Source organism: Elgaria multicarinata, chromosome 20 (genome assembly GCF_023053635.1).
Source record: "Elgaria multicarinata webbii isolate HBS135686 ecotype San Diego chromosome 20, rElgMul1.1.pri, whole genome shotgun sequence".
NCBI lineage: Eukaryota > Metazoa > Chordata > Lepidosauria > Squamata > Anguidae > Elgaria > Elgaria multicarinata.
This window is the reverse complement of record NC_086190.1, coordinates 2,125,957-2,152,092: the sequence shown is the minus strand read 5'-3', so window position 1 is coordinate 2,152,092 and position 26,136 is coordinate 2,125,957. Positions and strand designations below refer to the sequence as shown.

The window sequence follows — 26,136 nt, the reverse complement described above, 5'->3', positions numbered from 1 at the left end:
CTTCCAGCGCTCATCCATTTATCGCACCCCCCACCCCCCCACCCCCCTGGGGCCGGCCGCTTCAAAGGCGTTTCCGTCCCTTCACACAACCTCATGGCCTGCTAGGGGGTGGGAATCTCTGCTCTGCATGGCCCTCCAGGATGGCTGGTGGTACACAGAGGGCTTCCCCACGGCGCAGGCTGCCCAGGAGCGTGGAGACGGTGCCTCGCGGACCACGCTGAGAGCCTCCAAACAGGGCAAGTATCTTTTCCGCAGCCGGCCAGCGGCAGAGATTCCGTCGGCGGCTCACTGCCCCGTCCGTCACTTTAGCTGTTTAATCTCAGACTCCCTGCGGCGCCGGGGTGCACGGTCTGCCGTGACTGGAGCCAGTGGCCGGCAGCCCTCTCCAGATGCGCGAAGGGGGCCGGGGAACAAATGCGGCCTGTGGAGAAGGGGGGCTGGGGTGTGATTGATGGGACGGCGTCCCTCTCTGAATGGGATTTTCATTATCTGGGATCAGCTCTATTCCAGGTCCCCCTGGAAAGACGGGGAGGGCTTCGCACCTAGCGGGCCGTGCCCTGACCTTCCCCTGGCCCGCTTTATCCCTTCTTAGCCTCTACCTGTCTGCCTCTTTCCACCTGAGTACCAACTGTCCTGTTGTGTCAGGGAAAGGTGAGCACGCGCTGCCATCATGGACTTAAAGCAGGATGGCAGCTGAGGAGCTGGCGAACTGGCCCCGGGGATGGCCTGATTTCGTCCGGTGCTGCCCGCTTTGGCTCCGGTCTTACTCTTCCTTTTCCATGTGAGGGTCGCCTTCGTCGGAATGCTGCAGGGAGGGGCTGTTCTTGTGGGGCTGCGTGTTTTGGGGGAAGCGGCAGCCACCCTGAGGGCCGTCGGGGCTCCTTCTGCAGCCCTGCCTTCTTGTTTCTTACCCACTGACTCCGAGGAGGTTCGCGCAGCGTCGGACGGCTGTCGGCCTCCACCGAGACGGGATTACCTTTGGTGCCGGGGCTCTTGAGGACAGTGCCGCCCCCGCGTTTCGTGCTTCTTTTTCTGTCTGTGTTTCAGGGAGGCTCCTTGGAATCCACGCCACACGTGTGGCTTTCCGTGGCTCCAGGGGGTTTGGGATCCTTCGGGTAACTTGACCTAAAAGGGCCCCATAAGCATCCGGGCAGGAGAAGCTGTGGTACATTTCAGCATGCCGGAGCAGCCTGTGCCTGTCACCCCCAGACGCGCTGGTTGGGGATGATGGGGTTTGTAGTCAATACGTCTGGAGGGAGATGATTTGGGGAAGGCTGCTGTGCTGTAGGGTCTCCTGAGGCATTGCTGGTGAGGCTTGGTTGTAGCTTCCTTTGCCGTGGGGCACGGCCAGCTCAGAGGCAGCTGGGGGAGGAGGGGGGGGTCGCTTGTGTGATTGCCAAGAAAGCAGGGCTGGCTCCTGTTCGACGGGGCACCTTGATGGGTCTGGATCTCGATAACTATTTCCCCCTCGGTTCCAGCCATTGATTCTCTCTCTTGCTTTCTTGGGGTAATGTGACAATTTCCCAGTGGAGGCTGGTGGCTGGAACATGAGATGCGCCCTAAGGAATAAATCTAGAGGTTTCTGTGAAGGTGATGGATGTCTCTCTGTGTGAGTCACTGCTTGGCCGTTCCCCTTTCCTATCAGCCTCGTCTGAGATTGGGTAAGGCTGCTGTCTCTCTGCACAGGCTGCGATTGAGTGAGCCAATTGGACGCAGCAAGGGTGACCTGAATTCCAAGGCGGCTCCTTTTGTGCCTCTGCATGAGTCACTGCCCTGGACTTGCCTTCTCCCAGTGACAGGGCCAGATCAGTGACTCACATTGTCAGCTCCTCTGAGGGCAGATGGACTCACACTTCCAAAAATGGGTGTACAAAATAACGTTGGCCTCCAGTTTTAATGCAGCTGGTGAAGTGTGCTAAGCTGTCTCAAGTTTGGGGATTTTATTGCACCCTATGTACTCGTGGGGGGGGGGAAGCCCTGAGGGCAGCTTGTCCATGCCCCATTTCTTGGGGGCTGCATTCTGGCAGTGGGAGTGGCCAAAAGCAAAAGGGGAAGGGCCAAATGTACGTTTAAAAAACGCACGCTCACGTTTTAGCCAAAAGCTGCCAGTAAGTCTGCCTTTGGAGTGGCATTTCATCCTTTCAGAATGGGGTGGGGGGGAAGCTACAGAAAAGCTGGGGAAACCAATTGGTCATGGAGGGGAAAGGGGTGGGGGCGGTTCTAGTGAAATTGGCCACTTGAATTTCTTAAATGCTCCCTTCCGCTTACCTGGTGGCTCCGACGTCAGTGGGGTGGCGAATATGCTCCGGGTTTTGGTCAGAACCAACTGGTTCTGACCAAAACCCAGAGCGGATTTGACGCCCCACTGACATTGGAGCCACCAGCCTCCACTGCCTGTATATTTCCTCACACATAGATGTAATCGGTCGAGACACAGAAGGGTGTCAGCACGGGGGGTATTCTGATAGAACCTTTTTGCTGTTGCTCCCTGGGGAGGGGGCTAAAAAGCCCGTCAGCCATATCCCGCATCCGAATGAAACGGAAGAATCCTGGACCGTGCCCTTGAGGCTGTTGTCACAGTCTTACATTTCTGATGCTTTGTTCTTGCCCGATTGAAACGTCCCTGCATGTAGTAAACTCGTTTTATCAGTGAGAAAGGCTTCGTATAATTTAGCCGCCGGTCTAGAATCCCACCCACTCCTATTTTCTGCTACGGATGTTTGTGCCTTTGTCTTTAAATGCGGCGTTTGTGCTTTTAATGAAGACGTGATAACAGTGACGGCAGATGTGGGCACCATCCGTGGACGGCGTTTGTCAGCGGATAAAAATGGGAATTGGAAAGCAAACACACTGGCGTCGGTAACGGAGAATCGTAGAATTTTAGGCCAGCGGAGTTGGGGATTAACGAAGAGCGCAATCGTTAGAAAATCAAGGCAAATCATCCTCCCACCTGGACTAACAGCGTGGTCCTTAGCTAAGATGGGACGTGCCCATGGGGAAAGGGGTCCAGCAGTGGGCTGGACCTGCCCCGAACTGACTCCAAATCATGTGAGGTCCTGGTTCCTCTCTATTCAGCCCTGGTTAGGCCTCATCTAGAGTATTGTGTCCAGTTCTGGGCTCCACAATTCAGGAAGGACGCAGACAAGCTGGAGCGTGTTCAGAGGAGGGCGACCAGGATGATCAGGGGTCTGGAAACAAAGCCCTATGAAGAGAGACTGAAAGAACTGGGCATGTTTAGCCTGGAGAAGAGAAGATTGAGGGGAGACATGATAGCGCTCTTCAAATACTTAAAAGGTTGTCACACACAGGAGAGCCAGGATCTCTTCTCCATCCTCCCAGAGTGCAGGACACGGAATAACGGGCTCAAGTTAAAGGAAGCCAGATTCCGGCTGGACATCAGGAAAAACTTCCTGACTGTTAGAGCAGTACAACAATGGAATCAGTTACCTAGGGGGGTTGTGGGCTCTCTCACACTAGAATTCTTCAAGAGGCAGCTGGACAACCATCTGTCAGGGATGCTTTAGGGTGGATTCCTGCCTTGAGCAGGGGGTTGGACTCGATGGCCTTGTGGGCCCCTTCCAACTCCGCTATTCTATGATTCTGTGAGTGAGGTTTTGCTCGTCTTTTCTTTCTTTTGTTTTTTTATATTTATTTTTTTTTATTTTGTAGCTCTGGTTACCTACGTCAAGTGACACATCAAATATATACATCCAGTGTCAATAGAAACACATGTTCCTGCCTGAGTTTAATATTATTTAACATAGCAAATTTATTTATTTATTTATTTATTTATTATTTATTAATTACATTTCTATACCGCCCAATAGCTAGAGCTCTCTGGGCGGTTCACAAAAATTAGGGTACCCAGGAAAATCAGTGAATTTCCTCTATACCCCTTCAAATTTGTCTTCACCTAGATGTCCTTGCATTTTCCTCAATTTTGGGGCCATTTTTCTAAAAGAGCAATCTGCCCTATCCCTTGGTACTAATTGTTGAAATGGAGCCAATTTGCCCTCTTTCCAGTGCTTAGCTATCAACCATCTATTATTATTATTATTATTATTATTATTATTATTATTATTATTATTATTATTATTATTTACATTTATATACCACCCCACAGCCGAAGCTCTCTGGGCGATTTACAAAAGTTAAAATCCAGCCGCCAACAGTACTCTGGTTTCTCTTCAGAACGTATCAATCATTCGCCTTTTTGCTCGTCTTTTCTGTTACAGGCACCAAGTCCTTCAACATGATGTCCCCAACCGGTGACAACTCTGAGCTGCTGGCAGAAATCAAGGCTGGGAAGAGCCTGAAACCCACCCCACAAAGCAAGGGGCTCACCACCATCTTCTCCGGCAGTGGCCAGGTTGGCACCAACGTAGGTGATCGGCCGGCCGGCCGGCCACGTCCCTTTTTTAGCCTGCTTACATAGCGTGCGCGTGTGTGTGTGTGTGTGTGTGTGTGTGTGTATGTGTATGTGTGAGCCGAGGATTAAGTCTTTGTAATTATAAGCAGGGAAGTTGATTGGCTGCTTGTTTCATTTATTGGGGCGGAGAGACTTTTGAAGCTCCACATGATCAGCTTTATTGTTTAAGAAGTTGGAGGGCGGGGGGGGGGGGGCAGATGGGGGCGTACTTCTCAAATGGGGTCAGTGAGCTTTTGCTGACGCAGAAAGGGGAGATCCAGGGTTTCGGCGGCAGGCAAACCTCTGCCTGTATTGCTGCCACGCGCTTGTGCTCTTTGGCCCCTGATACTTGGTCCCTTAATTCTGGTTGAGTTCTATCGAGGCTACACAAGAGCTGTTATTAAGCAGTGACGTACACACCCCAATGCATACTTTGGATTATGCTATGGATCCATCAGTTTTAGCCGCTGTTTCGATTGTTAGTTTCATTATTGTTAGATTGGATTGTGGTTATAATCAAGGGCAGCATCAAGGAGAGGCGTTGTTGGGCATGTGTCCTGACTCAAGCAGGGATACCCTGGCAAGAGCCCTCTGGAGTTTCAACGCCTCCTTCCCCTCGCAACCTGCGTTGTTCACCTGCCCCTCACTCTGGCCCAGGCAATGGTGGCGGTGAGGAAGAGGAAGAGGAGGAGGAGGAGGAGGAGGAGGAGGAGCAGACGCCACGGCCAGCTTGCTCCCTGGCTCTCTGTCTGTCAAGCGAGCAAGGGGGAGCCATGAGGCCGAGGAAGAAGAGTAGCTGGTGACAAGGGCAGTGAGAAGGCAGAGTCACCGAGGGAGGGGGGCACTGAAGGGGTCTTGGCACAAGGGCCCTCCAAAACCTGCCGCTGTCATGGGCTTTGATCAGATTGTGAGTGCTTTAAATAAAAAAAAAGATGGGATGGAAATACTTTTTAACAAAATGAAGACGTAAATTGTTTCGTGTGGTTCCCATGGGACGTCCCAGCCATGCAGGGAGATGGTCAACTGTAGTGTTTGTCCTCACTGTCGAGAGGTTGGGTTAAACCAGGCTACCTCATCCTGCTGCCTGCTATATTTGTTGGGCTACAACTCCCATCATCCCCCATTCCGTGCCAGCCAGACATCGCAAGCCTGCTTTTGCACCATCTGTTTCGCAGGGTCAGTGTGTAGCCTTGTGTGTCCAGAGGTGAAATGGACCATTTTGGGGGCAAAACTTCTGGGGTAAATCCCAGTTCTGTCCCTGGGTCTGGGCACTGGGTCCAGGCACCCTCATGTGAAATTTATCTATTTTGTTTAGATCCCAACAATGGAACTCAAAATGGTATGTGTGGGGTTCCCATCCAGGCACGGACCAGGATTAGAACGGATTAGCTTCAGCAAACTGGCTTGCATCTTGTATCTGGGCTGATGTGCCCTGCAACAGCTTGGCCACAGTGGAACAAGTGCAAGTACCCTCAAACTGGGTTACTGCAACATACTCTAATGCGGGGCTGCCCTTAAAGTTGGTACAGAAGCTGCAGGTAGTGCAGAACGCAGCAGCTCAGCTGTTGTTGGGACGTGTCCCCGTTCAGCCTGCAACTCCTTTGCTGAGGGAGCCTCACAGACCGCTTATTCGCTATCGGGCCAGATGTAGTTTTATTATTGGCCTGCAAAGTCCTAAATAACTTGGGACCAGGGATATAGGAGTCTGGACCGTCTCCCTTAGCAGCCTGCCTGGTCACTGAGATCAGATGGGATGGTCCCACATGGTCAGAGGCTTCAGTGTTCTGGCTCCCTCCCTGTGGAACTTCCTGCCTGTTGAAATCAGGCAGACGCCGATTGGTTTTCAGTGCCTGCTGAAGACGTTTTTGTTTAAACCTGCGTTCCCCGGCTGATCAGCCATGGTTTTATTGCCGTAATTTGATGTTAAATACTTTGATTCTTTATTTTGATTCTTGTTCTTTCTTTTGTTGTTCACCGCTTGGAAATGTTGTTAGATATTTATTTTATTATTATTATTATTTATTAAAAAATTTACAGCGCCGTATCTGATAAAGAAAAATCCATCGCGGTGTACAACAACTTAAAACAATAAAACCTTTAAAAAACATAAAAACAAAGAAATTAAAAGCAGTAAAAACAGTAAAAGTACACATTTTGAAAGGCTAAATGAAAAAGATGTGTCTTTACACCCTTTCTAAAGGCCGAGGGAATGCAGGCTCATTCTAATTCCCGAGGGAACACATTCAGTAGTTTGGGGACAACCTAGGTGAAAGTCCTTTCACTTGTGCCCTCGAAAGGGCCTCTCCTGCAAACCTTAATATTCAGGCAGGTTCAGAGCGAGACAGATGATCCTTTCAATAGCCAGGCACTAAAGCCATTTCAGGCATTAAAGGTTAAGACCTGCACTTTGAATTGCACCCTGAAAGCAATTGGCAACCAGTGTAAGACGGGTGTAATACTGTGCACAGGTTAGCAGCCGCACTGCCGCCTTTTTCACCAATTCAGGCTTCCGGACACTCTTCAAGGGCAGCCCCCATGTAAAGCACATTGCAGTAGTCTAAATGTGATATAACCAAGGCCTGGATAACTGTTACCAAGTAAGACCGGTTCAAGAAGGGTCGCAGCTGGTGCACTGAGCGTAGTTATGCAAACACGCTCCTTGCCACCACTGCCACCTGAAGATCCAGGGACAGCGTAGGATCAAGGAGCACGGGCCTGATCCTTCAGGAAGAGCACTGCCGTTTCCAGAGCGGGTTGAATCCTGAGCTAGAGAACAACTCCTCCTGTGAAGAGGCGTGGGTCACTTCCCTTTGCCACGGCATCAGACCCGATTTGGCTGATTTAATCAGCCAAGAAGGGCAAATGCCAAGCACCCCGGTGGTCGCCCTCGACGCTCCAGATTCCCTGCCCACATCCCCAAAACCCACGAGCCACAAAGCACCAACAAGCGGTCGGTCGCCGAGGCTACATCACTCTGGCCTGCCCCAGTGTCGGAATCCAAGCCAAGGCAAACCGGAGCGACTTGATCCTCAAAGCAGGAAGCACATTGTCCCCAGTGAGCCATCGATATATAGAGCGATATATAAATCCTACCCATCAATCAATCAATCAATCAAATAAATATGGACAAGGTCCAACAAACACCCCAGGAGATGGGGTGAAAAGAGCCTTTTGCGGGCGTATGTGGAAGGGGTGGTCTTCTCGGAACCCTCACGCGCCGCTTCTTTCTCCGTCTAGGTTGAGATCCCCCCATCTTCCCTGCCCCCTAGCAGGACACCAACTCCGCCCTCCACTCCCGAAGCGGCGTCCGCGCCCAGGTTGGCCGCCTCGCCCGAGCCGGTTGTCAACGGCTCCTCACCGCCGCTCGTCTCCTCGGCCCCAGCTGGCCAGGTGGACATAGAGGCCCTGATCCCCACCCATGATGAGCAGGGGCGCCCCATTCCCGAATGGAAGCGCCAGGTCATGGTGCGCAAGCTCCAGATGAAAATCCAGGAGGAGGAAGAGCAGAGGCGCAAGGTAACAGGGGTTTCCGGGGGGCTGGCGGGGCGGGGCGGGGCGGGGGGGCGGGGTCAGCATGGCGTGGCGGACGTTGCAGTGATCGTGGGCCCTGTGTTTGCTGTGCGGAAACGTCTCTCCCTGTATCCGTTGATTTATTACGTTTATATGCCACCCAACTGACGCCGTCGGTCTCATAAAACCCATAAAACAACAGAAAACAGCCACACCATAAAGAAAACACACACACGCACCCCAAACGACGATAAAGGAACAACCAATACGGTCACACAACAACTGTCGAAATATTAAAAACAATAAAAACCTGTATTAAAGAGTCAGCGATATGGTTAGTAATCAGAGCAACAGGTGAAAGATGGAAGTTCTCAGCCTGGCATCTAATGTATACAATGAAGGTGCCAAGCGGCTCTCCCAGATGGGGAAGGCATCTCACAGACGGGGGCCATGGCCAAGAAGGCTCTTTCCATGGTAGCCACCTGTTGCACTATGGAGGATGGTGGCAGCCAGAGAAGAGCCTGTGAAGATGACCCTTAGCATTGGGGCAGCAACGTATGGGAGCGGGTTTCTGTTTTCCTTCTGTCCTCTCTGCAGGCCTTGTGATTGGGATTTCACCTGAGCCTAGGAAGGAAATGTCTCGCCAGTGGGTTCAGGGAAGCCTCTGATAACAAGGGGCTTGAGAACCAATTGGCTCATTTGTGAAGGAGTTGTCTGGGAGCCTTAACGAACTCTTGCCGTGTAGATAGGTGTTGCCGCCAGGCCATTGGTAGAACCTGAGGTCCTTCGTCAAGTGGATTGAATCTGGGACCTTTGGGCATGCCAAACGCCCGTCCTCTGATTGCCTCGTGGCCTTTCCACTGTAGTTCTCCCAAGTTAAAGAACTGACATGATTATCTCAACTCTGTCTTGAACTCTGTCTACGGTCAGAAGCCACCATGCTTCAATGGCTGAAAGTGGCCCATGTGCCATCCATTAGGCATCCCTGCTTTAGGAGTACGGTCCACCCTCTGGGGTGGTGGCAAAGATATCTCTTTGCTGGAGATATCTAAGCAGAAGCTGGGCGAACGGCCACCTGTCCAGGTCGTTGTAGCTGCAGCTTGCCTTGAAGAGGTGGATGGCCCAGATCAGAGTAGGACCACCAGCTGTTTTGGGCTACAAATCCCATAATCCCTGATCCCTGGCCATGGTGGGTCACGAGATCAGTCCAGGTGGGTCGAGGCAAAGTTATTGCTGCCATGTTGGGCGACTATGAAATGGTGAAAGTGGGTCCCATGTTGCAGATTGGGAGTCCAAGGTGGGTCTTGGGTCTGGACCAGTTGAAGACAACTGGTCTAAAACATCTGCAAGGCACCAGACATTTTAGAGAAGGATGACTAGGAGTCTATGAGGAAAGGCAGCTATGCATTCGTCAAGCAAATAATTCAAATAAAAATGAGGGAAGGAATTCTCCTTCCTCTTCCCCCTCCGCCCTGCCAAAATAAACCAGAACAAAATTGAACCGAATGGTCTGTTGAGCCACACTGATGATTCGGTACATGCATCAACCCTGCTAGATGGTTCCTGTGAACCCCCAGGTCTTCCTTTCCTTTCCGTCCACTCTGTTGACCTTGGAGGCCGAAGCCACATTCTCTGGCACTTTTTGGAGACCCTGAGGGCGTACCAGGGGTCTGACCAGTTAGTTACGAAACATTCAGGGCTCGGTTCCTTCCTTCCTTCCCACCTCGTTTCAGATTTTTCCGTGTGCTGAGCAGGCGGGGAAGGCTGGGTGGCTTGCATCTGGGGTGCCCATGGCATGAGCCTGCTCCCCTTGCCTTGGCATGTCTGACTCTGAAGTGCATTTACCCTGCAGTATTGGCCGAGGGTCGCCGCGCCGAGGACACGGTGGCCAAAGACCCGCCCGGTTTCGCTCTGTCCTGCCGTGTTTTGAATTGGGCCTCATCAAAACAAAAACAAAGGTCCCCCCCCAAAAAAAAACCCCCCTCCTTTTTCCTGCGGACATGATACTGCCGGGTCAAATGCCTTACATGGCCGCTGCGTGGTGTAATGCGTGAGCGCCTCCCAGTGGCACCTGCCGTCGAACCGATAGCGCCACTGAATTCCTGGCGTGGTTCTCTCGCATGCCTGCCACGTGAGCTGGAAACCGTAAGTGTCTCTCTCTCTCCCCGACCCCGAGCCGCCTCCGATCTCCCCCCTCCTGCTGCACCCCGGCCTGCCTCACGCCCCGCGCCACGGCTTCAACCAGCCTGCTCTGTTACCATTACACCACCAAGGGACATGTAAGGCGAAGCGTGTGCAAAAAACCGGGACGCGGTAGAGGCGGGTCCTGAGGGAGTCGTTTGCCCTCTGTTCTTCTTTTATTATTGTTTGCCCTGCCGTAGCTCCACTCGGACGGTTGCTACCCCCAAGAAGGCTGGCGCTATTCCCACACCCACAACGCCATCCTGGGACCCTTCGGGGAGCTCATGACGGAAGACGACATCCTCTGCATCGAGCAGCAGATCCAGAACCTGCAAGTGATGCACAAGGTTCAGAAAGTGGAGACGGAGCTGGAGCGGCTGGAGCAGGAGCTGCAGGAGCTGCTCCCCGTCTCGGCGGCCTTGGCCAAGGAGCACTTCACCGTCAACCCCAAGCGCATGCAGGGCCGGGCGGACGACCTCCCGGCCTGGTGCAGCAAGATCTCCACCCTCCTGAAGAGCATGGCCATCCTCTTGGCCACCCTGGGCGGCAAAGCCACGAGCCTGGCCGACATGGTGACCCCAGAAGGCCTGGAGCAGATGGGCGGCGGGGCGGCCGAGACCCCGGCTCAGGCTGCGGCGCCCTTCAAAGAAGGGCCGGCCAACATCGCCCGGTCCCAGTCCTTCAGTTGCACCCGGGAGGAGGTGGAGAAGGAGATGTTGCAGTGGGGAGTGTCGGTGAAGAACCTCAAGGCCAACTATGAGCTCCACATGCAATCGCAGCTGCCCGACGCCACGGCCGGCCGGGTGTACAAAAGGAAGCGCTCCCTGCCGGTGGGGACGGCGCAGTTCACCCTTGGACGAGAGCCCATCTTGGAAGAAGACTACATCACTGGCCTTGAGCCGTTCAGTGCGCAGGGGGAGGGAAAGGAGGAGGAGGAGGAAGAGGAGGAGGAGGAGGAGGAAGAGGAGGGCCGTTCCATCATCTCCTTGGAGTCACCCATTCACTTCTCCCACGTGCCCCTGCTCTATGGGGAAATGGGGGGCATTTTCCCCAGGCAGGTGGATGACCAGGGCGGAGCAGGGGATCCCTTTGGGGAGGCTTTGTTCAGCCCCGACCACACGACCAGGAGCCTCCCGGTCCAGACGGAGCTGAGCTGTGTCCAAGACTACATCGACATGCGGAAGGAGAGGATCGTCTACCTTTTCTTGGAGCACTGGAAGAAGTGGACTTTCGCCGAGTCCGTGCGGCAGGCGAACCCAAAGAGGAGGCCCGGGAGCCCCGCCCCCGACGCCGCCCCCGACGCCGCCTCGGAGGACGAGCACCAACCCAGCGAGGACGACCGGCTCCTGTACTTCATGAAGCAGCGGCAGGTGGTGGGAAACCTGATTGGCCACTGGCGGAACATCATCAGCCAGGTGCCCAGCCGGCAGATCCGGCGGCTCAGCCGCAGCCACAGGGTCTACTGGCCGGAGCACTTCCTGCCCCACGTCAGCGGCACGCCACTGGGCTACGACAACCTCACCTTGGACCTCTTCATGCTGGGCTACTTCCAGCTGCTGGAGATGTGCATGACCCGGCAGGAGCGCAAGTTCCGCCACCTGCTCTGCTACGAGATGTTCGACCGGCTGGGCAGCCACAGCTGGGAGCTGATCCGCCAGTTCCACAAGGTGGTGATGCGGGAGGTGGAGGCCGGCCAGCGTGACTGGCTGGACGGCTTCGAGGACCTCAAGCAGGAGTTCTTCGGCGACAGCCCGCAGCCCGACCCCGGGGCCGCGGAGGGCGGGGAGGCGCCGGCGGAAGAGGCGCACAGCCCCACCCCGGCCCTCTCCCACCAGGAGTCTTCTCAGACGTTGGTTAGCAGCACCCCAGAGCCCAACACGCCTTCGGAGGAGCCGCCCCCCACCCCCGCCCCCACCCCCACCCCCAAAAGCCGGAAGGACTCCATCCAGCTCATTTCTGAGCTCGGGGACTTCAGCAACGAAGACATCTGTCGCTATATCGACCGGAGCTTCTCCTTCTGGAAAGAGAAGGAGGCCGAGATGTTTGACATCTGAGGGCGCTGCTTCCGGGCTGGGGGTGGAGAGGGCAGAAATCTGGCCCGGTCGCTGCATTCAAACCCAGAGCTATCCAGTCGTGACCCCTAGCCACCTTCCCGGAAGGAGATCTTGGTGACTCTCCAAGACGGCAACTTTCTTAAAGCTGGTGCTGGGCACAGGGAGGGCGTGGAGCGGGCAGTGGTGCCCTCGGCAAGGGCTGGGCCTCGCTCTGGTGGGCGAAGGCGAGCGACGGGGGCTTTTCTTTCCTTGAGGTCCAGTGGGGGGAGGGGAGGAACTGCTTCCAATCCTAAAACCTGCCAGAATTGCTGGCTCACCTGCTGAACCTGATCAGCAGTACCCTTCGGCCGGGCGAAGGAAACACCAGGCACAGCCAATCGTGAGGTTGGCAGTGGCCCCTGGGGTCCGTGGCTTTGAAGGGAAGGCTGGAAAAATTTGAGGAGGGGGGGAGGTCTAGCAACCATGATAGCTAAACAGAACGTCTGTGCTTGATGAGGCCGGTGAGTCCCAGATGCTGGGTTGGGGGGAGAGCCCACCAGGGAAAGCCTCCGTCTTCCTAGCGGCTTCCCAAAGTCAACTGATTGGCCACCCTGGGGAACAAAATGCTGGCCTAGATGGACCTCTGGTCCGATCCAGCAGGGCTGCCCCTGCAATCCTACAATGGGTCAGGCCTTTGGTCAGTCCTGTGCTGTCAGCATTGACTCTCGGTGGCCCTCCAAAGTCTCCAGAAGACGTCCTTCTGCACTGTTTCCAGAGAACTTTGGAGCTGGCGGTCCTGGGCGTTGGACCGGAGATCCTTTGCATGCAAACTATGGGCTCTCGCAGCGAACTCTGGGTCTGCCCCAGGTACTAGCAGTGGCGGCCTTGAGAGTGACTTCCTAATTCATTCTATCCCGCCGTTCTTCCGTGCAAGAACTCCAGGCTCCCATCCAGGCACCGGCCAGAACCAGCCCTGCTTAGCTCCAGCAAGCAGGCCGCGTCACGCGCCCTCTCGCCATCTCTCCCTCGCTGCCTGCCCACAGTGGCTGGTGCGCTTGTTAGGCTGTCCCGGGGAATTGTTGTTGCCTGCGGAAGAGGGGGAGAATTTCTCCCTGTCGCTGGATTTGCCTCTGCAAACTTCCGCAGAGCTTTTTGGTGCAGAGTAATGCCTGGGATCAGAACGGGGAAGTGCTTCGTAGACTGAAAACGGCACAGGAAGAATTAGCGGTGGCGGTGTTCACCGCCAGCCAAGCCTCCTTTGAGAGCTCTTTCCAACAGCGGCGGAGGTTGCATTGGATCTTACGGTCTCCAGAGTTACTCTGGGATGGAGGATTTTTCTAATTAGGAACTCTGGGGTTCACTGACGCAAGATCAGGAATGGCAAATGAGCATCATTGCCCTTGCCTTCCAAGGCATTTGATGCTTTCCAAAGCATGCGCCTGGCTCGCGTGGCGGCCGCAGGAAAGCCCAATGGGCCAGCGGCCTACGCGCATAGAGAATGCGCGCCTGGATCCTCAGCAATGTGCAAAGTTCTCTTAGTAGCCAAATCCCCATGGAAGGGGCTTCCTGAGTGTCAGGACTTTGGGAGGCGGCTGCTTTGGGAAACAGAAGGGAGCGAACCTCTTGTGGTTCCAGCTCCCTGGGCAACCGAGGGCTCGTGTCCTCGCAGGGCCAAGGAACACCCAAAACAACTGTGGTGTCACATGTTCTTTTTGGATAACCTTTACACATTGCTGTTTTTGATATTTTAATTATTCTGTTAGGGTCAAACCAGACATGTTGCTATTCATGCAATTAGCAGTTTCATGATTGTTTTAGAGCAGGGGGCTGGGCAACTGCAAGACTTGGGGGGGGGGCATTTTCAGCCCCCAAGAACTTCCCTGCAAGTTGCACACTGCAAAAAAATAATCTGGAAAAATGGGCAGTGCACAGTGCTATTAGGGTTATATTTAGTTTGCTCTCAAACTAAATTTGACCCTTTTAGCACTCTGTAGTGCCAACAGCAGCCGTTGAATTCGGCCCGCGTTCTGCCCACCCGTGTTTTAGAGTCCATAACAGTCACACGAGGGCCCAGTCTGGTGTTTCGGAGGGGGGGCTTTAACCCTTTCCTATCACCACAGGCCCTGCCCATGGCTATTCACTTTAAAACAAGCAAGCAATTGCCAATTGCATGAATAACGTCAAGTCCAGCTTTGCCCTTTAGTCTATGCTTCATGGCACGCTTGCAGGTTTCTTCAGCCAGCGAGCGTGCCCTGAAGACGCCGTTTTGGAGTGGGAAATCGGAACATGATTTCGGAATGCCACAATGGGGCATGTGGAGGCCACATATCCCATCATGGCATGTACAGTTACAGGGTCATTTTCCCCACAGGAATTTTGTGGCTTGGGCAGCAAAAGTGATGTAATCTCCAAGTGCATCATAAAAATGCACGTCACTGGAGGCGTGATCCCAGTGCGAATGGCGATGTCCGCTACTCATTCCCTTTGGGTGTGCTTTAATCCGCGTGATTTCCAGATGAGTCTGGAGGAATCCTCTGTGTTTAAGTCAGGGTGTTGACAATGCATATTTTTAGTTTTTTCTGGGTTGCCTCTATTAGCTCCAGCTAGCCTAAGAGTGAGAAAGTCCAGTTGTTTGCTCTGATAGGGAGGGGGGTGTTGGGTCTGAGTGCTTGTTGTGTAGCTTTGTCTCTGGGTCTGTGTGTTTTTGTCTGATGATCAAGTTAAGAAATAAAGGTAGCTGTTACATGGAAAGCGTGGGGTGTATTTATTATTGGCGGAGAAAGGCCAGAGGCCATCGATACCTTTCTAACGTGATTCGTTTATCGCATTTCTATACCGCCCAGAAGCCAAAACGGCCTGGCCGGTCCACAGCACGATATGATAGAAAACCTTTAACATTCAAGAATTTAAAGCAGTTTGAAACACTTAAAAACAATTAACAATAAAAACTACCGGCCCCAATAAAAAAATAAATATTAAAAAGCTCCATCATCTGCCTGGGAGGAGAGGAAACTCTCAGTCTGGCACGGAAAAGATGACAATGTCGGCACCGGGTGTGTATCACTGGCAGAAATGTTCTACAATTGGGTAGAAATTTTGTAAAATCCCTTCTGGCTGCATTTCACTGATGGTCAGGTGCCTTTCATTCCGTCGTCCAGTCATTGACGGGATCAGATGTTTTGCAATTTCCCAAATTTGCAAAAATTCGCACATGTACAAATCCCTCCCGAACGTGCAAACGCCTCCAAACGTGCGCTTCATGCTTTAGCCTATGGCGAAAATGCACATTTTTGGCTGTTTTTTTAATGTATTTTTCCACGACTAAATTTGACTAAAATTTTGAAAAGTAAAAAATCCACAGTCCATAGGTCTACGGATTCTGAACCATTTGGAATCTGAGGCTTGGATTAATAGAAATTTAATTCATTTGATACCATTGTGGATTTCTTCAACATCCCTAGAAAGGAGGGGGGCAATCACTGAGAAGGCCCATTTCCTTGTTGCTAGTGAGTAGGGAACAAAATAGGAAACGTAATACCGTGGAGGTACCCGAAGCACCTCCTCAAAATTCTGGGGGGTCAGTTTGCCCTTTCGGCCTGGTTTCAAATTGGCTTGGCTTCTTTTCTATCTGCTAAATTGGGGCGTTGTGTGCTATTTTGTGGTGCTGTTGCCTCTGCTTGCAGCGGCCTTTCCTAACCTGGTGCAGACTGGGAATTATGAGGTCTGTAGTCCAAGACAGCTAGAGGGGAAAGCCGGCTTGGGGCATCGCCTCACCCATCAATCTGCTTCTCTGCTTTGCTTTAAGTCCATCTTACAGACAGCCACTCGTGGTGAGTCATGGCTGCTTGCATCGCTGTGCACAGGAAGGGAAGCTTCACAACCACTGGATCTTTCTCCCCAGCCTTTAAACCGCATGTAGATAAACGGATGGGAGAGTAACTTTCCTCTTTTCCCGATACTCTTTCTTTCCTGGTCATGGACACACATCCTGAGTCTCACTGTACCTGTTCCAATTTTCACTAGCTCGTTTGCTCATCTTATTTCTCCTCTTACTCGCGCTTTGTATGTCCGAAATCATGAGATGGCGGGGAAGGATTCGTGTGCATTTGTGTTTAGTATCCTGACGGGGACTCACAGGATACTAACCATTTCCAAATGTGGATGCCTGAGGCATACATTGCAACCCTACCCAGTGCCTATTTGCATTCTCTTTCCCTCCTTATTGCTTTACTATGATTTTATTAGATTGTAAGCCTATGCGGCAGGGTCTTGCGATTTACTGTTTTACTCTGTACAGCACCATGTACATTGATGGTGCTATATAAAATAATAATAATAATAATAATAATAATAATAATAATAATAATAATAATAACAACAACAACAACAACAACAACAACGTTGCCCAGGAAAGCGGAAACCATGCGGTACAAAAACTGAATGCGGCACAGAAAGCCTGTCATTGGGGTCCCTGTGTATCTTTTTTTAAAGAAACAAACACCCTAACCCATCCCACCCCCTGTGTGCTTGTTTTGAAGGTGGGGAAGTGCTTCTGGGGTGGAACAGGTGAACCCCAGTGGAGGCTGGGAGCTCCATTGTCAGTGGGGCAATAAATCCGCTCCGAGTTTTAGTCAGAACTCTAAAGGAGTTCTCCAAGGTCTGGGTTTGGGTTAGCCCTGATCGAGCCACGTTTTTGCTTTTCTCCCAGGTGTCTGAGAATATCTGGAGCTTTCAGATGCATAAGCCACACACTGCTTCTAATTGTTCCCTGTGTTTAAAAAAAACTCCCTGTGTGTAAAGATCTCCCTTTTCTTTGGCAAGAAAAGGTCCTTGTCCAAGAGTTGGCCAGGCTAAAACTCTTGGCACATCATGCAACTCAATCATGCAGTCCCTTGTCTGTGTCTGTCTGCAGCAAAGATATCAGTGCCGGGGGTGGGGGATCAATATTTTGCATACATGCAGCCCACTGGAAATTAAGAAAATGAATGCCTCATTTAAATATCCCCCTCAAAGTATCTGAAGGTTGTGGGGTTTTTTACACATTATTTAAAGCATTTTTATCATAGTCTTTAGCTGAAAAGGCTCCCAGAAGAGCAGCATACATTTAGTCAATAAAAACAAGATGGTCATACAATCTAAAAAGACACGGCACAGAAGGAAAAATGGATGGGTGGAGAAGAGGAAAAAAATAAATCCAGGCACTCTTTCTTAAACTTAAATAGCAGTTTATGTAACGACCAGCTGGAATGGAACCAGTTCAGAGAGAGAAGGGAGTCGTTGGAGTTGGTCGTTCAGCAGGGCTGATGGAACAACCCAGCTTCCTTTCCCTGTCTTTGTGGCAGCCTCATGGGATGGGTGCTACCAGTTTGCAAAAGTCAAGGCACCCCCAATGTTGGGTGGACCAGCAGTCCAAGCCATATGCGCCAGCTTGTCCCTCAGGCCTGGTACTGCCAGGTTTTCTGGACCTTTTCCAGCCCTGTGCCCTGAGACCCTTTTAACTGGAGATGCCGGAATTTGAACCCAGGACCTTCCGTATGCAAAGCACTGCTCTACCACTGAGCGACGGCCGTTTGCCTCCTGGGGCCCCTGAAGGCTGGCTTCCCCCCAAGGCAAGCCTGGCCCCGACGGCCTCTTGGTCTTGCAGTTTGACCAGCCTGGTCTGGTCCCGTTTGCGATGGCGGCCTCCCGTGACCTCAGATCCCTCTTCGCCTTGATCCTCTCAGTGCTAAACCTCTTGGGAATTCAGGGCCCAACTTCCAGTGGAAGCTGAACGCTAAGCCACCGCGTGCTTGCCGGACTCCTCCACCTAAGCCTCCGGCCCTGGTTGGTTCTCTGGGCGTGAAGCCAGCCCTGCTTCTTCTGCGAGGAGGTGGTGGTCATCCGAGGACACCACGGCCATGTAGCTGAGCTGCGTCGTTCGCTGAGCCTCACCTTCTGAGCCCTGGACTGGGCGTTCTGCTCCTCTGTGATGCAGCACCCACTCAGGCAGACTGGGTAAACACACTCTGCACGCGTGTGGGTGAAGGGCTGGTCAGCTCCCCTCGTTTTCAGCCCTCCTGCCACGGCCCCAAATCCCGCCGCCCAAATCGTCCGCCTCTCTCGAGGTTCAGATGTTCCCCTTTCTCAAATTCCTAAATTAGTTTCCCGTTTTCTGCTGTTCTCCACCTCTTCGGTCAAGAACAACAGGTAGGCCTGTGCTTTTCGGAGGCCTCTGCCCAATCCCAAGTTCTCCCTTTAGCTTGTGGCTTCACTCCTTCAGTTCAGCTGCAGCAAAGCATAAATATACATCTTCGCAAGTATATTCCCGGTTATCCTTCTGTTTCCCTCCCATTTTTTTTTTCTGCCGCCACCTTCCACTGTCAAAACATAGCTTGCAATCTACGAGGGCCCGGACTCTCTCGTTTTTGTCTGTATGCTGTAAATTGCTCTGGTGATTAGGTCTGATCCTCCCACGTCTGCAGCCCCGGACCACCACCAGCACAAGATGGCCGTCCCACATAATTCCAATACCCACATGAAATTCCTGGAGGGCTGTCTTTTGTGCGTGTGGAGAGGGGGGTGGGAGGGATATTTATTGACACCTTTGATGTTGCATTGTGATTTGACGCTCTTTGCCAGCCACCTCGGGGATTTTGAATCAAAAGGTGGGTTCTAAACGTTTTAGGAGAACAGCACTCTCAAGCAAAGTGAAATTGGCAAGATGGTTAATTTCAGGGTCCTCTCTCATCTAAACTGGAAAGAATTTGGCACTGAGCAGTAAGTCAGTTTCGTTTCCTCTTTGGTGCCTCTCTGGCACTGGCCTCCGGTGTTTCCTCCCACTGAATCTGTTTCCAGTTTCACCACCACCAGCCCTCAGAATGCAAGTGTGCCTCCCTCCTATGGCCAGCCAGCATCTCCCCTCCCGCAACCATGGCTGACATAAAGCCCTACAAATGCAATTGAGCTCCAAGTATTCACACCACAGTGGAAGCAGTTACACGTTTCAAGACATTGATTGATTGACAACCTACATGCTCCTTTCTAGACAATAGAATCATAGAATCATAGAGTTGGAAGGGGCCTCTAAGGCCATCAAGTCCAACCCCCCACTCAATGCAGGAATCCACCTCAAAGCATCCCTGACAGATGGTTGTCCAGCTGCCTCTTGAAGGCCTCTAGTGTGGGGGAGCCCACAACCTCCCTAGGTAACTGGTTCCATTGTCGTACTGCTCTAACCGTCAGGAAGTTTTTCCTGATGTCCATCCAGAATCTGACTTCCTGTAACTTGCTGTACACACACACACACACACACACACACACACACTTGCCCATTTTTCCTTGAATCAAGGATCCAGACCTCATGCCATCTCCCACTTACCCCTAGTAATCTACCCAAATTACCCAAAACCATGTCATTGCGCAGTTTCAGCAAGGAACAATGAGAAATAAGGCAGGCCTTTCCAGCCCAAATATCTCTTTTTTCCAGTGGGAATATGTTTTTCACAAGCTGCACAATGAGGGTGGTTTTCCTGTACCCACAGAATGAAGGGGTATGGGGCTTTTCAAAAGAGCATAGGGGTATTTCCATAGTTGTGTCAATCAGGACTCAGCAGAAGGGAGTACAAGGCCTCCAAATATTTTTTTTAGGTTAAAGGGTTGGGGTGGACAGTAGATGAATTTGTGTGGTGATGTCACAGGCACTGTCCAATAGGTGCCCCCTTACAGCAAATTTGCCATGGTCCTTTCACCAGCTGGAGCAAGAAACAAATACTTTACTGCAATTGTAAAATAGTGGCTTTCCAACAGTATTGGACTACAACTCCCATCATTTCTAGCTATCATGGCTGGGAATGATGGGAGTTTCAGTCCAACACACCCGGAGGGCACCAGGGTGGGGGAAGATGGTTTATTGCATTGACAAAGCGTTTGAGGTTCCTAGCTGAACTTGTCGGATTTCTGTTAGAACTCTGTTCCAGATGTGGAACATCACATTAATCACGAAAGTGAAGGATCATTCTGTAGCATCCTTGGAGGGGTACAGAATCCCCCTTCGTCTGCCAGGGTTGACTTTCCAAAGGGGCATTTTATGTTTTTAATCTTCCCGTCTGCTTCTCTGCACTTTGACACAGGATGCAGAGTTGAATAAATCATTATGTTTGGAAGATAAGGGAGCCCATAACCCACAAATACATTAAATTACAATGGATTAATTTTAGGAGGTTGCCACAGCCCCCCCAAAACCCCTCATTTCTTTCTTTTTTTCCATAGTGGATTTTAAAGGGGGGATTTGTCTTGTGTACTGTGGGTTGGCACTTGCTGGGTCTCTACGAAAACTTGATTCTGATTAGCTCAAGTATGCAAATCATTTGGTGATCTTGCAGCATGTCTAGTACCTGAGCCCCATACCCATGAAACCATCCCAAGATCGCTTGATCATGTATACCATCCTGTCAAAATAATATCAAAGATGTTAGGGAGGATTTTACCGCATATCTGGTAAAATCGTGATATCCTACTACTGCCACCATCTCTTGCTCCACCCTCTAAATGTTCTGAGAAGAATTCAACTTCCATGTCCTTCCTGGGCCATGAAACTACCTGCCAGGCCTACAAATCTGGAATGCAACCCCCTCCCCCTTTCTGCTCCCTCTGATTCACATCCCTCCACCACTTCTCCCAAGCGTAAGTGGAAAGAAACCTCTCAGTTGTGTGCTTTGTCTTACAGGAGAGAGAGGAAGAGGCCCGCTTGGCCACCATGCCAGCCTGGCGGAGGGACATCTTTCGCAAGAAGATGGAGGAGGAGAGGTGATGAAACGCTATGGTGTGGAGAATGGGGAGAGGGAGACATTTTTCTCCCTCTCCCATAATACTAGAAGCCAACAGCGTCATTATCCCATGAAGCTGATGGGTGGGAGGTTTAGGACAGATCAAAGGAATGACTTCTTCACACAGCACAGAGTTACTATGGAACTCACTACCACAAGATGTTGTGATGGCCACTGATTTGGATGGCTTTAAAAGGGGGTGGGGTGGATGAATTCCAGGAGGAGGAGGAGGCAGAGGAGGAGGCCATCAATGGCTACTAGCCCTGATGGCTATGTGCCACCTCCAGTATCTGAGGCAGTAAGCCTATATGCAGTTGCTGGGGCTTGTATAAAGGCAATATGATTTGTATAAAGGCAGTATGAGATTTAATTTTCATCTGGGATGATTTTAAATCCAATTTTATTTTTCCTCTTTTCCTTTTTAAGCTTATTAATGTCATTTTAGTGGTAAATTACAGATACTTACAATAATCTATCAAACCATCCTGCCGCTCCAGTAAAGCTATGAATCGATCAAAATAAAGAAATAAATATTAAACCTGCAAGAATATACCTATATTAGTCATATTGTAAAAAAAAAAAAAGAATCGAATATCATATTTATGTATAACGTTTAACAACAGCCTGACTGGGGAATTCTGGGAGTTGCAGGACCTTTCCCCACCCCCCCTGTCGAAACATGCACAGGATTTGGCCTTTAGTTAATTTGATGTCCCAAAGCCTTTTAATCTGCTCAGCAAGTGATGGAGGCTCGGTTTCTTGCATTTATTACCAATGGTCATGTGAGAGGCTACTATCCTGTGTACCTGTGACCATATGAAAAGGAGGACAGGGCTCCTGTATCTTTAACTGTAATGTAGAAAAGGGAATTTCAGCAGGTGTCAATTGACGAGGGTGAAATTCTCTCTTCATCACAACAGTTAAAGCTGCAGAAGCCCTGCCCTCTTTTGTATCTGGCCACTCTACTATGGCTAGTGTAGCTTTAACTGTTATGATGAAGAGGGAAGTTCACCCTCTTCAATTGACACCTGCTGCAATTCCCTTTTCTACATTACTGTTAAAGATGCAGGAGCCCTGTCCTCCTTTTCATATGGTCACCCTAGTGTACCACAATTACGTCCTCCTCCTGTATCAGATAACAGATAGAACCACCAATAGTTCTGATGGCATATCATACCCTATCTCGTCTTTAATTGCTTTCAGGGAATTAGTAACTTCTGATTCCTTTGACGTTACTGAAATTATGCATCATACTTGCTTTAATTTTTCAGTGGTTTACCATAAGCTTTCTTATATGTGTGTGTGTTTAGGAAAGTGAGTAATGAGCTTCTAAATTTAGACTTTTTTCTTCTTTTTTTCTTTCTTCTCTTCTGCAGAGAGCAAAAACGGTAAGTCTTGACTTTTATGGACCATCTAACATAACCTGCTCAGTGAAACTTTGGTTGTGAGTTTGGGAGATGCCACAGCAGCCAAAGACACCGTTGATACGGATATATGAAGCCGTCCTAAATCAAGTCGTAAGTTGCTCCAACTAGCCGAGCCGGAGGGCTGAGACACTCTAATCTCACCCATGACCAATTGAACCCAGAGCATCACCCCTACAAGGAAAGGCCTCAAGGATTTGAAGCTCTTTAATTCAGGGAAAAGTTGACAGAGGCAGAGAGAGAGAGACAACATGGTAGAAATTCATAACGTGATGCATAGATATGAACCAGGAGCAATGGGAAATGGAGTTTCCCCAATGCTTCCAACAGTAGCCCTGGGGAAACTATGTTTTGTGGGACTCCTGGATCCAGGTGGGAGAGGCCCCCTTCCGCCCACTGGAACCAGCAGGAAACTGGGTCAGCGGGTGGGCAAGGTCGGAGGAAAGCCGCAAGGGAGAAGTTGACGTCCTCTCCAGCCCAGATTAAAATCCATGCCACAGACGACAATTGGGACAATTCAACATGCTCACCTCTCCTTTGAGGCCTCGACAGTCAAAAGCAACGATCTGGGCCAGTAAAAAAAGATCTGGGCCAGTAAAAAAATCCAGGACTGTAAAAAGATCCAGGGCAGTAAAAAAAAAAAAAAAGAGAGAGAGAGAGAGAGAGAGAGAGAGAATATGGTAGCCTTGTTGCCTCCACCATAAGTGGAATTTATAACAGAAGAGAGTGGGGTCTGCCCCCCCCTCTCTCTCTCTCTCGCTTGTTGCTTGTTTTACCCTTTAAACTGGCAGAGTTGAACCACTTCCCCATTTTGAAGAATCTCTCATGTGCGGCATTGCAGTGGTGGGCAGAGCCCTAGGCAGGCCCGTAACTCAGCCTTAGGAGACGCGTTTCAGCCTTTGAGGACAGGGGAGGGGTGGAACTATACAAAAGCCAGGGGACTGCCAAGTGAAGCGGAAGGGGCGTGGCCATTGGAAGTGGGCGTGGCCACCTAGGGAAAACCATGATGATGGCCTCATATTGTTGCTAATAGGAATGATGCCTGGTCGTAAGGTGAATATTAAATAGCCCGGTTGTCTCCCCCATCTGAAGCCTGTTTTGCAGGCCTAACTAACAACCGCCTCTCTGTCTGCAGAAAAGAACAGGAGAAGCTGAAGCGAGAAGAGGAGGAGAAGGAGAAGGAACAGTCGGAAAAGCTAAGGACTCTTGGGTACGATGAGACAAAACTGGCCCCTTGGCAGAGGCAGATCATCCTCAAAAAAGGAGACATAGCAAAGCACTAGGGACCAGGCGCCCCCCTGCCCCCCGCCCCCCCCCCCGGCTGCCGCCTCTGCTGTGCTTTGGGACGCTTCCTTCCTTTAGATCTCAGAGCTTGTGACTTGTTCGAGAGGGAGAGGGAAGCTTCTGCCCTCTTCCTGTTTCTGGGCTTATCTCTTCTTCCAGCAAAATCACACACGCTGTCAACCCCACAATTGCTCATTGACTTTCTTCCTCACCATCCCTCCCCGTGGCTCCCTAAAAGTGAGGACAGGCAAAACATTCTAAGTGTGACCGAAGCGATTTCAAAGCGTCTTCGCTGCCTAAAGGTGCGTGTACATCTTCCAAACCCGGAACAAAAGAGGAAAACTAAAAGCACCCCAAGTTTCCAGCAGGTCAGGAATAGCTGGCTCTGATAAGCACCGCTGGGCTAGCATCTGTCACATCACCAACCCATGACACACACACACCCAATTACAGTTTTGCAGCTGTTTGTGGTTTTGTTTTAAATTAAGGTTGATGACAGATACATGTCATTTTTAAAAATATTATTGGCGGCAGCAGCAGGAGAGAGTTGGATAACTGCCGGCAGGACATGGGAAGGGCAAATCTCAAGGATGAGTTGTGCGACAAAGTGAAGTTGCAAAGCCAGGTTCGTATGATTCGGGAGGGGGGGGGGAATCCGCTGTTCAGAATGCTACATCTGTCTTCACCCTAAGTCTGAACTGAAAAACAAAGCTAGCCACATGGCAACCGTAGCATCTTATAACACCCCTTTTTTTGGCATGATAACTGCTATCTGTGCAATAAAAGAACTTCTCCGTGTTTGACCCTCGCTTCTGTCTTAGCTAATGCTCTCCCCGCCTCCCTGTTTGCCAGGGCTGAAGCCGAGCCACGTCATGTGCAATTGGGCTCAGCATTCCGCAAATCTCTGCTCTATTATTACTATTTCTAATCACGTTTCTGGCCCTTATGCCTGTGAAGGTATGCATGGAAGTGAGTGGGCCATTCCTGCTCTGAAGATGGGTGCGGCTGAATAAAGAAAGACCAGCGCTTTGCCATCACCATTACTTGCAGAGAAAAGCAATGCACCGTTACTTGCTACGCAAGTACCAATTCTACAAAATGAGATTCTGGAAACCTTTTTTTCTCTTTTTCTATTGACATAATTTATGTAGGTTGAAGAGTCTGACTTTCCTTGGTGCAGAAGTGGGGTGGAGAATTGCAACTTTTCTTTTAAGCTCTGTAAGTAACAGGTTGTGCAACCTTATATGTATGTGGAGGCCTGCCCTCAGCGGGGCTTGTTTCAGAAGTTTTCTACGCAAGGCTGTTAATCCGCTGTATCTCCTTTCGGTTTCGACACAGGATTGCGATCCAAGCACTAAACGAAGAGTGTTTCCTTTCCTGCTTTTCTGGTACATAACCTCTAGGTGGCACTGTGGGATAGCAGAAGAGCGCAAACACACATGAAAAAAGCGGTTTCTTTCACTTTTAGAATGAAATACCACATTTTCTCTGTTCTTAAAAAAAAAACCTCGCTGAAAGTGCTCTTTGGACACAGAAGTGAAACTGGTCATGACATCATTTAAAGAACCTGTAAACAACTGTGAATAGGTAATGATGAGCACACAATAAATGCCTTGTGTAGAAAAGTGCTCAGTGGTAAAGGAAAGTTGTTTTTGAAAACGTGGTAATTAAAGCAGGTCTGGGCCTCCATGGCAAGGAATCCAATGGCACCCTACAGCATCCTATTTCCCTCGGTTCTTTCTTCTTGGCTGGCTTCAGACTTCCCCTTTCTAGATTATATGTTTCTGCAAGCTTCCACTCAAATAGTTGTAGGTAAGAATACCAGGGCTTAACATGCAGAGATCCTCAAATGCTGTATACATACATTAACCTGCGATGCTGGCTGGGGATGCTGGGATTTGTAGTCCAAGACATCTGGGAGGCACCAGGTTGGCAGAGGCTGCATTAAACGAACTCTCAAACCTCCCGGCGTCTTTCCTGCTAGAGCCTTGTAGAAGAAGAGTAAATCCCTTTGTCCTGCGGATGTACTTTTTTTCTCTTTTTTTAATTTTGCAAAGGAAAAACAAAACAAAAGCTGAAACAGGCATTTTTTTCAAAGCAAAGACTTGGATGCTTGTAAAAAGAAGTCACGGGAATTCGGAGGGACTAAGGCAAAGATTCCCCTTCAACTGCCGTATTGACTGATGTGTCTTGATCATTAGAGCAGAACAGTTCATTCATGGCTTCTTCTTATTTTTTTTTGGGGGGGGGGGGTATATTTTCTTTTCTATACGTTTTTGTCTCGTCTGTCCTTAGCATCTCGAGCTGGGAAATTTCAGGATTGTTTCTCACCTAGAATGTTTTATCTTATCAGCTATTAAAAAAACAAACAAAAAAAGAACACCTCTTCAAAGATGGTCTGTCTTCCTTCTGCCCATTTTATTTATTTTATTTATTGTTTCATTCATACCTGACCTTTTTTCCCCCTCTTGCAAGGATCTCAAGGCACATGA

The 26,136-nt window shown here is 50.5% G+C and overlaps 1 protein-coding gene across 1 annotated transcript in view; it reads left to right on the top strand.

Moving 5' to 3' along the window:
* The window catches only part of ESPN (espin), a 107,922-nt gene extending 81,991 nt beyond the window's left edge, over nucleotides 1–25,931 (top strand). The window contains exons 10-14 of the mRNA XM_063145359.1: nucleotides 4,236–4,381; nucleotides 7,646–7,924; nucleotides 20,837–20,916; nucleotides 22,313–22,324; nucleotides 23,496–25,931. Of these exons, the coding sequence (XP_063001429.1) occupies nucleotides 4,236–4,381; nucleotides 7,646–7,924; nucleotides 20,837–20,916; nucleotides 22,313–22,324; nucleotides 23,496–23,643 (665 nt within the window). The 3' untranslated portion in view covers nucleotides 23,644–25,931. The remainder of the gene's footprint in view (nucleotides 1–4,235; nucleotides 4,382–7,645; nucleotides 7,925–20,836; nucleotides 20,917–22,312; nucleotides 22,325–23,495) is intronic.
* The last annotated feature ends 205 nt before the right edge of the window (nucleotides 25,932–26,136 follow it).